At 41.0% G+C, this 12270-nt stretch overlaps 1 protein-coding gene across 1 annotated transcript in view; it reads left to right on the forward strand.

Annotated features, from left to right (window-relative positions):
• Positions 1-12270, forward strand: part of epha8 (eph receptor A8) — a gene marked incomplete at both ends in the record, with an annotated part of 97983 nt that overhangs the window by 49328 nt on the left and 36385 nt on the right. The window contains one exon of the mRNA XM_079218348.1: positions 4058-4373. Coding sequence (XP_079074474.1) covers positions 4058-4373 — 316 coding nt within the window. The remainder of the gene's footprint in view (positions 1-4057; positions 4374-12270) is intronic.

Genomic DNA, 12270 nt, shown 5'->3' on the forward strand with positions numbered 1-12270 from the left:
AATGTAAAAACATCCATGGTTTCTGGGTTGCCGTTGCAGGCGAAGCAGATGATTAATGACTGCTGCCAAAGCACAACACCAAACACCAGTCCAGAGATTGAATTAAGGCTGCGCTTACACGGCTTCCAACGTTTTTTTGTCGGGGAAACCACTGCAGAAACCACTGTTTGAGCTTTTAGGAAGAAACTTTCCAGGGAGAACTTTCCAAACTAAGTTTGTTGAGTAAGTGAGGCACAATTACACAGAGGTTTCATATGTATCCTGTGTACAGAACTGAGAGTAGATTTAGTTATATGGCACAAATGAAGCGATATTGCCTTGTGCTTTAGGCTAGAGCAGAGGTGGGCAAACTACGGCCCACGGGCATTTTAATCCGGCCCGCCGAGTATTATAATTATTATAACATAAAAAAAAAAAAAAGTTATAGTAAAGACCGCTGTAGCGCTTCTCCGTTCCCAAGTTCAGTTTCCCGAAGCACGATGACCACAACAGACCAGCGTTGATGTTTCTTCATGCTTATTTATTGCACAGCGCTCTTTTAGGCACGAAAAGCCTAAAAGAGCGCTGTGCAATAAATAAGCATGAAGAAACATCAACGCTGGTCTGTTGTAGTCATCGTGCTTTGGGAAAATCAAGTCGGGAACAGAGAGGCGTTACAGCAGTTGTTACGCGCCGTGCGGACCGCTGCCTGCCGTGTTCTGCTGAACTAGAGCGACACACAACACTTGCTGTGCTGCGCTGGTCAATTCCACCCCCTATCCCACTGATCCCACAGACAAGGGCGACACTTTTTTATTTTTATTACCGTAATATACCGCAAAACACTGAAAAGCTCCACTTCTTAGCGGTCAGAATCCTTTTTAATTATGGCGTAAAGCGTTAACTTTAGAAGAATTACGGTAATATGAGTCACTTTCTGTCGCTGGAGACAGGGTTTGTACTACAACAGTTTTAGAGTTGTAAAATGAACTGACAGCTGCATGCAGAGTATTTTTCCTCAGTATAACTAACATCACTAACCACATTCGACCCACGGAACTGCGCCACCCTGCGCGCTCAGGTCACGTGACATATAGGGTTCTGTCTGCCAGCCTCCTGCCATCCTCCTGCAGTGATCCCTTCTGTCACAATGAGTGGACCCAAGAAAAGACAAGTCCACAGTGAGTGCAGAGTCTTTAGTGAGTGGACTGCTAAGTATTTTTTCACCGAAGTACGATCAGAGGCAGTATGTCTTATTTGCCAAGAAACCATTGCAGTATTAAAAGAATACAATATTAGCCGCCACTTTTCCGCCAAGCATGCTAACTATGCTAGCCAACAGTCAACGACAGAACGGGCGGCTACTGCTAAGAGGTTGGCAGCCAATTTAAAGAGTCAGCAAAATATTTTCTCCGCCAAACTGCTATACAAGAATCAAGCACCAAGGCAAGTTTTTTGCTAGCATTCAAAATAGCAAAAGCCAGCAAGCCTTTCTCTGAAGGAGAGTTTTTTGAAATAATGTATGGTAGAAACAGCAGGTCTCTTATGTCCAGAGAGCAAAAACAAATTTGAAAAATTCAGAACAGTGACTCGGCGTGTAGAACAAATTGATGAAGATTTAACCAGCGAGTTGAACAAAAAAGCTGAGTCATTTACGTTATATTCTCACGCCGCCCCCTGCCGGCCTCGCCGTCGTCCAGTGTAGAGCCACGGGTCTCCCACCGCCCAGCACCCCCTGTGGCGGACCACAGGCTCCCCACCTTCCCTTTGGCTCCAATGATCTGTTTTACCAGATACTCATACTCTCATGTGGTCTGCATTTGGGTCCTAAACATTGTCCTCCCGTGACAGGTTCACACAAACACTCTCCATCCATCTGATACTGGCCCGGCCCGTCTGTCAATTTTTTTTATTCAATGTGGCCCCTGAGCCAAAAAGTTTGCCCACCCCTGGGCTAGAGGAACCCTCTCTGCTAGTTGTGCAACGGATCGCATCGGAGTCACAGGTCGGATCACGGATCAGCACAAAAGAAAAAAAGGAAGGAAATATAACATTTAGAGATTCTTGATTGTGTTTTTTTTGCTGATCATTGATGAACAATATTGTTGTTTGATTTTGGCAGCTGGTCTACAATGCTCCAGACTTTTTTGTTCCACCGTCCTGAAAATAATTTCAACCACTCTGAAGTCTGTCATCCATCAGACTTGTCCTTTTACTGAGTTAAAGTCATTTATGGTGTTTTTTTTCCTTCATAAAGACACACTATTGAAATGATTAAGGAAATAAAAGATTGGAATTATAATGATTAAAACAAATCTTATTAGTATTTTTAAGGATGTATTATAAGCAGCTCAGAGTTATTGTAAATAGGTCTTAATTCCCACTGTAATATCTATTTATGTTGCTGTGAAAACATCTCCTTCAAACTGGATTCATTCAAGTTCATCAGCAACACTACATTTTACGAGATTACATTTGAACACATCATGATAACATTAGAATTTACCATTTTACACACTTTCACTGAACAGAGCCTGAACGCATCGTAATGTAAACAAACGGAACATTCGTTCTCCCGTCAATTTAAACACAGATTGTTTTTACGTTGTAACTTTATCAGAGATCGGCGACTAGAAAAGCATGAATGATGTCTTGAACTCATATTTTACTGAAAATTGGCGGATTCTGATCGTCAGTAAAAAATATATTTTGATGATTAATGTTAAACTGGAATTATTCCGCGGTTCAAATGCGTGCCGAACCGCGAGGGGAGATCCGTACGGATCACGGGTCAACAGTGGCCCGTTACACCACCGCTTTTTGCATAGCTACTCCTCAAAATAAAGCTTTGTCTTCTTGTAGTGAATTGTGAGCTGTTAGACTATTGAACATTTCAATTATTCTCATAGGTTTGAAAAATAATCAATCCAGTATTTCACAACAAAAAGCATCAATTAAAGGCCCTGAAAACCTATTATTCTTAGTGATGGAGTTATACCAAAAAAAGAGCACTTTTGGTTAATTCACAAGATGATTTTTTCTTTCTTTTCTCACAGCTTTGAATTGGATGGGTTTGGATGAAAAAAGGCAAATACTACCGTAGACCAATCTGAATTGAGCAGTTATTAATCAGCTGCCAGGGAAACACACGGGTAACTTCTGACTGAACTGTTGGCAGCTTGTCGACGCCAGATTTTAACAAGGAAGAAGAATGCATTGAATAAAAAAGCAGATATCTCTGGGTCTGCTTTTTGTTTTTAATTTGTCCATTTGAGTGCAATATTAAATTAGTGGAGAACTTGTTTGGGAGACTTTAAAGAACAGTTTAAAAAAAAAAATGTTTGTTTGTGTCTGTAGATTTTCTACCGTTGTGGTTGGGAACCATTTTCCTTCAATTGGGCGCAATCGTACGTTAAAGTACAATATTGTGAATGTTCGCGCTACTGACTGTTTTTTGGGCTATACAAATGAACTGAATGTAAATATCTCGCCGAAAATTATTATTATTAGAAATTTAAATTACATTTTCAATAATGTTTCAAGGGAAACGTATTTCCTTAGTTAATGTTTTAAATTGAAGCAAAACAAAAACCGCAACAAAACTATTTGGTTTGGTTTCGTAAAAGATCTTGTTTGTCTGAAATAAGTATGTTTGTTACTTAAGCTAAATGCATGACGTAAAATATTTGACAATTTTACGCGGGACACAAACAGCAGCCTCATGTTTGTTCGAATTCCTTTCAACCTTTCTTGTTCGAAAAAATAGCCGTCTCGAAGAAATCATGTAAGCAACATCTCTAGAATGTAAAAAAAAGTGTCACGCAAATTTGGAAAGGTTATATCAGAGACTGGGATTAGAATGTTTTTTGTGATATGTCAATTCACTGAAATCCAGGAGGAAATATGTTCCCCTCAAAACGTAAATTGAAAATGCGGTTTTGTTGTATGGGAACGTCATTTGTCAGGAGAACAGGCAGCAAGTACGGCCTTTCGTGCCTTCTTTTATTCGTGTCAATAAAAAGAGTGTTGACCACATCCATCGTGCTGACCTCACGTCTCAAACCCTTCTCCTCCCCAGGTGCGAGGCGTGGGCCCCCTCAGCAGGCGGGGCTTCTACCTGGCCTTCCAGGACATCGGCGCCTGCATCGCCCTCACCTCCGTGCGGGTGTACTACAAGCGCTGCGTGGGCGTGAACCGCAACCTGGCGGTGTTCACCGATGTGGTGACGGGCGCCGACTCGTCCTCCCTGGTGGAGGTCAGGGGTCAGTGTGTGGACCACGCGGAGGAGAGGGACACGCCCAAGATGTACTGCAGCGCGGAGGGAGAGTGGCTGGTGCCCATCGGGAGATGCGTGTGCTCCGCCGGATTCGAGGAACACAGAGACTCCTGCGTGGGTGAGTCGACTCAGGGTGCTTGGTTTTATGCCCAGAACACAGTCGGGACCCGACCCCGACCCCGACCCCGACTCCGCCGGGTCTGAGGCGATCCGGGTTGTCGGTTCTCAAATTTCCCCCAAGGCTTGGTTTAATTAGGTCAGTTCATTTTTCTCTGTTTTCATTTTTCATTTTTATGCAGACCTTTTAGTCTGTCATGTCATTAATAATGTGTAACTTATAGTTATATAGTTTGTGGGCTGTGCTGAAAATTGAATAAGAGAAATGTGCATGTCGGAGATCCAACACTTATATCTGTTTAGTGTTATCCTGAATCACGATTTTATTCTCGCACCCATCATGGACCCTTTTATTCCCTTTCCACTCTCCCACCCCCAGTCATTCTCGGCTATGTTTTAGTCAAAATCATATATTGAGAGTTTTCTTTATTGATTTATTTGAATGATAAAAGAGGCTGCTTCTTTCAGTAATTTGTAACGGTTCCATGCGTGCGATAATGTCACTGCATTAAATTCAAAAGCAAAAGCTGTAGTTTTAAACGAAACATTTAGCCTCTGTAAAAAAAAAAAAAATCTATGTCACACTGCTATATACTTCTATCTATATTCATAAAAATATATATAATTTCTTTACAAATTTGTTTAGTTTTTTTAAATCGGGCTCAGTTCCAAAACTGCGGCACTCGTTCGGGCGCGGGTCTTAAACTATGCAGGTTTATCCATAAGCATAACTGTATGAGGGCTGAGCACGCAGATGGAGAGCTTTTCCCAATAAAATAATTTGACTGTAAATTATATTATATATAGCCTACACCGAAACGACCCATTGCTGGTGTGTTTTGTTTGTGGAGGGAACGCAAAAAAGACCAAAAAAAGATTGTGTTATCGAACATGTGACCTAAACTTGAATTCAAAAGCTAAACTACGATACTCAATCCATGTGCCGCTCGTGGAAACTATCAACGACGATATACAAATGATCTTGGTAATTTTGCAACATAATAATCATAATGAGGGGATTTTTTTCCTGTTCTGTCAAATGTGAAAAGGACTTAAAACACAAGTGTGAGGTGCTAGTTGATGTATTTTTGCAGTTCCCCATTGAAAGGTGAATGAACCGTAACATAGGGACAGTAACCAGTAAACCTCCTGTCAGCAACAGCTGAAGACTGCAAGAGACCTTTTCCAAATTAGTCCACCCAAATCATAATAATAATCACTTGTAACGTGTCTCTGCGTCGTATTAATGCTCGTAATGTCCTATTTACCTATTTATCAGAAAGAACAAATTCACGCATGAAGCAAAGTATCTTGATCTCATTTACAGAAGAATAAAATGACACAGCAGAGCTAATATCTCCACTATCCGTTCATATCATGAAATAATGTCTGTAGGTGCACCAGTAATGGGACTTTGCCAGCAATTGTTAAAAAAAAATGCATTACATTGTTATTAAAAGTTATGCTGCCTCTATTTTAACCCTATTTTTAAAAAAAATGGATGAAAAACTGAATCTAAATAAAAGCTGCGTTACTGTTAACGGTCAGGGGAGGATCAGGGTGTAAAGTAGAAGCCGGAGTTATGTTAGTTATCGGGCCATATAGCATGATTTGATATCTTTATAATATGAGGAGGCTAAGTATCTATGATAGAAAACGAGAACACTAAAACAGGCCATAACAGCTCATGGGGCCCATTCCAGTTCTCTTTTATGTCCCCATATCTGTTCAGAGAGCTGTGCTTCTCCTAATAATGGGTTGTGTTCTTTACAGCTACTCAACACGGAGTCGCATTAAAAAGCTGAAGGAGTTCCCCGTCGGTCCGTATGACTTCATATTTACTCCAGTGAACACTTACCAAGCACAGAGCAACAATGAATCCGTCTTTCTCTTCGACCAAAGGAACCAAATTCATGGATAGATTCTGCTGAGAATGCTTGAAAAAAAAATGAATAAAAATCCTTTTGGCTAGTTTGATGAATTCCTCTCAACCTTTCTATTTCCAAAAAATCAGCCGTCTCGAAAAAATCATGAAAGCGTTGAGAAAACGTCTCTGTATGTAGAAGAAAAAAAAATGAAGAAAAAAACCTTTCGAAACGACACGCGAGTTTGCAAAGGTTATAACCTTTTTTCTTTTTTTTTCTCCCGGGGAATTGAGAAGTCTGTTTGAAGTTCTGGCTGTGGGTCCTGAGAAAGGTTCAAGGTCTGGTCAAAAGCTTTACCCCGAGGTCGAGCAGGTAAACACTGAGCGTCCGTCTGAGCTCAAGGTTCCTGCCCATGAACGAGAAGTGAGACGTTTCAGATGCAAAGATGCTTGATTCGTTAGTTTTTTGTCTTTTTTTTGATTTTCCGCAGGGGTTTTTGACCTCGTGCGGAAGACCTGCGCGCATTTCAGGTTGCCACGGGTTACAGTGATTAAAACCTATTAATCACAGAGCGATGGATAATTAAACGCTAAAAGCAGTTTGTCAGCCAAACGAGCCGAACGAGACACGCAACACCCCCGTACACACACACACACACACACACACACACACACACACACACACACACACACAAATGTCTGTTTTGTCTTACCAATCTGAGGCCAGCGCCCTCTTTATTTAACACAGCGAGAGCTCCTTGTTGAAATGTGTTCAAAAGTGTGGGAAGTGTGTGTGTGTGTGTGTGCCCGTGTGTGTGTGTGCACGTCCAGTTCAGAGGGCCACTTGAAGACGTTCTATAATTAGTTGCATCCAATTAGCATCGGCACGGAAAATGCAAAACACATCCCATAAAGAAAGCTGAGAAAAGAGAAGGTTGGAAGGTTAGAAAGAAAACATCAACAAACAAAAACCACCTGGTGTCACGTTTTGTTTATAACGGAGCCCATTTTATCAAGGGGGATTTGAATGTAACACACTGTTTTTTTTACTGTAAGTGTGTAAAGCATAAAATCGTCTGCAAATAGCCCCCCCCCCCCCCATCCCGGTACTCCATTCACCGTCACACCACGGCAGCCGGAGCAGAGAGAGAGAGAGAGAGAGAGAGAGAGAGAGAGGAAGGAGCTCCTCTATATCTCCTGCGCTGACGTCTCGTCTCTCTGGCGCCAAAACTGGGTCGCCGTGCTAATTCGACCCCCCCCCTCTCCTCTCGCCAAAAGCCCGCCGCAGTCACGCACACACGAGACCAGACGAGACGCGGTAGAGGAAAGGGGCACGAGATGCTGAAAGGAAGACGGCTTAAGTGGCGAAGTATGTGTGCGCACCGAGAGAGAGAGAGATTTCATGAATGTGCGTGAATATGTGTGTGTATGTGAGCGTGCTTAAGTGGTTCTCCCCTGACAAAGGTGCAGGTCTCCGGCTGAGAGCACGACATGGTGTGTGTGTGTGCGTGCATGTGTGTGCGTGTGTAGGGTTGCGTGACATGCCGTTGAAAGTGTCACAGCGAGGGAGACGATGAAAGAAAAGAAGAAGAAGAAAAAAAGAGAGGAGAGGAGCGGGGGAGAGCGGTTGACTGGACCCCTCGTCCACTTGAGTTTACATCAAAACACTGCGTGTGTGTGTGTCTGTGTGTGTGTGTTGTGCATACATGTGTGCAGGTGCGTACTGTACTGTGTGTCTCAGTGTGTGAATGTGTGTGTCTGTGCCTCCCGGTGCCAGCAAAGAATGGGCTAAAGTGCCCCATACAGTGAGAGCGATCAAGGACACACTGATATGAGACACACACACTTAGGCTGGTCACATCTACTCAGCTCAGCCGGGCCCACCCGAGCCTGACACACACACACACACACACACACACACACACACACACACACAGTCACACACTCTGCGTACTACTCACACATGTGGGTTAGTTCACTCCTCTGCTCGGTCAATGGACCACAGCCTGTCCTCCATAGTCTGTGAACTGCACCGGGCCTCCTGGTACTTTCATGGTTTATGGTTGAGTTGGTAGGAAATAACACAACTCGGCTCCTAGGAAAGAAAAGCGCGCACTTACTGGAAGTCTTCCGTCTAGAATGAGTACAGCCTCCCCCTTTATGTTCCCGCTGAAGTCCTATAGTGTCACTTATATATTCTGGATCACCTCTTCACTGAAGCTTTATGATGCTGAGTTAAATATTCAAACCTAAGATGATTCATGCAATCCTTATTTCATTTTAGTGACATTTTAGGGTTTTTACAGAGAGGATTTGGGATTTTGGGATTTTATCACTTTTAACAAATCCATTTGGGCCAAATGTTTAGGAATATAATGTTGGACAAATCAGGCTGTTAGTGACATCTGAATAAACCCCTCTGTGAAAAAAAAAAAGTCTGAATATTAATAAGAATGAAAGAGCTGCTTTCTGGCTCAGAGCCTGAGAATAAACTCATCGAGAGAAAACAGCCTTTAAAGAGATGTTTTGATGTAATATTGCATACTAAACTAATAGATGTCAACATGAAACTTTCTCAGTTGATTACTTACATTAAGATGAAGTATTTCTGGTCTCAGAAGTTTTCAGTTTAAATATGCAAATGTGGCATTATCTAGTTGAAGTTATTGAAGAAAAATACTGTAGCATGTTCAAACTGACCGGTGTAAGAAAAACAATGTTTATGCCTGCTTAAGCACAAATATTGTATTATTTCAACCATTGATCGTGCAATTCAATGTGGAGCTTATACGGTGTATGCTAATTGCTGCACTGGGAATAAAAGTCCATTTGAAAGGCAGATTTTTATTAAACTAGTGTAATTCAACTCACCCTGCAGGATTTATTTTTTCCCCCTATCTCTATTGTGCTATTGTGCTATAGTGCTATTGTTTGGCAGTTCCACATGTTTATCATCATAGATTAGTTTGGCCTACGGATTTGTTTGATCCCTTTGTAAAGATAAAATCACGACTTGTGCAAACAATGACATTTGGGAAATTGGTATGTCAGCAAGAGCCAATAGCAGAATAGAAAGGTTATTTCAGTGTTTGATAACATTTGAATCTGAAAGGATTATTTAATGCAACATACTATTTCGACTGTAGTATTTATAAATCCAGGGTGCTGACACTTTTCACTGAGTTAGGTCTGGACAATATAGCTGAAATGGTCACTACATTAGTCGGAATATTTTTCCATTATGGATATATATATCATGGGATGGCAAAGGCAGGCAAATATCACAAAGTTATCTAATTGATGTGCAATGCAGTGAGCTGTTATGTTCAATATTAATTAATTAATTTCTCATGTGGAACATTTTACAATTTATTTTCATTTTGTAATTATAATTTCCTTCACGAAAGATAAAAGATTTAAAAAATGAATATGAAAAATATCATAGCATTTATGTTGCCATCCAGACATCAGGATTTTTTTATTTTTAGCATTGCACATTTCTGCAAACAACGGGATACGATAAATGAGGACGGACAGAGCAATATATAATAGTATATTGAACGAACATATCGAAAGTTACAAAGTATAACAAAAAGTATAATGAGCGTTGGGGGTTGGTGGGAGGGTTCAAACAAAAAACAAGACTTTCACCCAGGAGACCACTGTTTATTCTCCGTGTGAAACCCAAAGTAAACAATGACTTTACGCTTGTTACGTAGTGTCGTTTTACTTCAAATTGTTACGTAGCGTCACGCAAGAAAGTATGCTAAGGGCTCTTGTTTTTAATTTATGCTAGCTTTGTTGTTATTTTTATTTATATTTTACATTTATTTAACCAGATCTAGAATCTAGAATCAGTTCATATTTGCAATGCCCACCGGGCCAAAAAGGCAGCAACAGGAGGCACGCCGTTACAAAAGAATATAAAAAACAGATGCATCTCAATGAATCCCAAGCAAAAATAAACACATCATAATATGTACAATATATTTTAAAAAGTATTCCTAGAGAAGCAAATTCAGAAGCAGTAAGTATCGAACGAAGGTGTGGAGTTTTAGCTTCTTTTGGACTCGTTCCAGGCGCTAATACCAGTGGATTAATCTGCGGGTGTGGAGGGATGGCCAGCTGACTGGAGCGTAGCGGCTGCAGTGATGGGTGTTGAAAGGGGAGGTGCGGTTCTTACACTACGTTGTTTCCTCATTATTTGATTTGAACATAAACCATGATATTTTGTCTAACTTTAACCAAGTAGTTTGGTAACTCAACTCTAACGGTGTGTTTCTGCACGTGTGATACGAGGCTGAAATCAAACGTATTTATGAGACGTTTTTGTGGTTCCAGGAAGAAATAATTCAGCCTTTTCTGGGTTGCAAAGTGTTTGCTCGTCCGTCCTTTTGTGTCACCCGGGCAGGTCTTGTAATCCGTCACCTCTCCCTCTTAAGCAGACAAAATGATTGGCTCCTCTAGCCGCTTAGGGCCTCTTTGACTCTCCTGCAAGCAAACAGTCAGAGTGAGGCTGAAACAGTGCAGGGAAGGGATGGAGAAGGAAGAAAGAAAGGAAAAGAACAGCAACAGTAAAGGAGAGAAACTAAAGGAATAAAAACAACAGGGACAGAGATTATGAAACACAAGTCAAGCGAGAGAGGGGAGGCGACACTCCCGACACATAATGTGATCGTTATCTGTCAACGTGGCACCTTGGAGAAATATCAGAGGAAGACAGCAGCGGGCGACAAGAATTTAATATTCTTCTATTATATATTTATATTTCATCACACACACAGAGGAGTTGAGGGCTTTGTCCTTTCTCTGGCCTGCCAGCACCTCCTCTCTTCTGTCACTGCTCCTCACTTTTGGTATTTTCCTACTTCAAGCATATGATGACGTACACACACACACACACACACACACACACACACACACACGCACACACACACACACACACACACACGGGTCATTGTAACTCCAGAGACAGAGCTGTGATGGCCATGTTGACAGGGTAAAGTATCCTCATTGGCCCGTCCAAAACATCTGCTGAAAAGTAAATAAATAATTTCAGGGAAAAATCGTATCGACAACCATTTCAATCAACAATTCCAGTAGCGCTTTATAATAACTACACACTATTAAGCATTAGTAAAGCAAGAGTAAACACTTCATTCATCACTTATAAAGCATTGCTCCAACATGAACAAGCTTGACTATTATGCGTTTCATGATTATGATTATTAATCAAGAATAAAACATTTTTAACTGTTTATGAATTGCATACTTATGAGTTAATAATAAGTGTAATAATGGAACAATGCTTAATAAATGATGAATTAAGTGTTTACTCTTGCTTTACTAATGCTTAATAGTGTGTAGTTATTATAAAGTGTTACTACAATTCCTGTTTGTGTACCGTGTGAAACCAAAATCTAACGTGGATCAAATGTAAGCTACGTAACAGACTTAACTTATTTTAACCACCTTAACCTAACCAAGTATTTTTCTTTTTGCCTGAACCTAAACTAGTTGTTTTGTTTGAACTCACAACAGAAGGCACATTTTTATAAACTGTGCCCGTTTCACTTCCCCAACATGACCGTATGAAACGTTAGCATTGTAGCGATAACAAACAAAATGGCCGCTAAATTGAAGCAGTTGATGTGTCGATTGAGTTTGGAGCACCGAAGGCATTTGAAGTGTCAGTTTAAGTGTTAGCATTAAAAGGACTTGAGGTGACAGGGGGGTAAGAGCTGAAAGCAGTAGAATCATAGCCTACTTTCAAGTTAAAAACCCAGTAGGCAGTAGAATTGTCAGTTTGCATGTAAACATTTTGAAGCCGTTAAACCGTTAAAGAGTTGAAGGCAGGCGACGTCCACTATCAGTCAGTGGAAACAATATTAGTTTCTACTTTCAGAATGTAAACCGACATGAAACACTCAGTTCAGACAGCTGTATTTATAATACAAGTAATCTCAGTTCAGGGGCGGAAATTAAGCTAATAAATGGAATTCTGCGGCATGTGCTGAGCTCTGCGTCTTTCATC

This window comes from Taurulus bubalis (assembly GCF_910589615.1).
Source record: "Taurulus bubalis genome assembly, chromosome: 5".
Lineage (NCBI taxonomy): Eukaryota > Metazoa > Chordata > Actinopteri > Perciformes > Cottidae > Taurulus > Taurulus bubalis.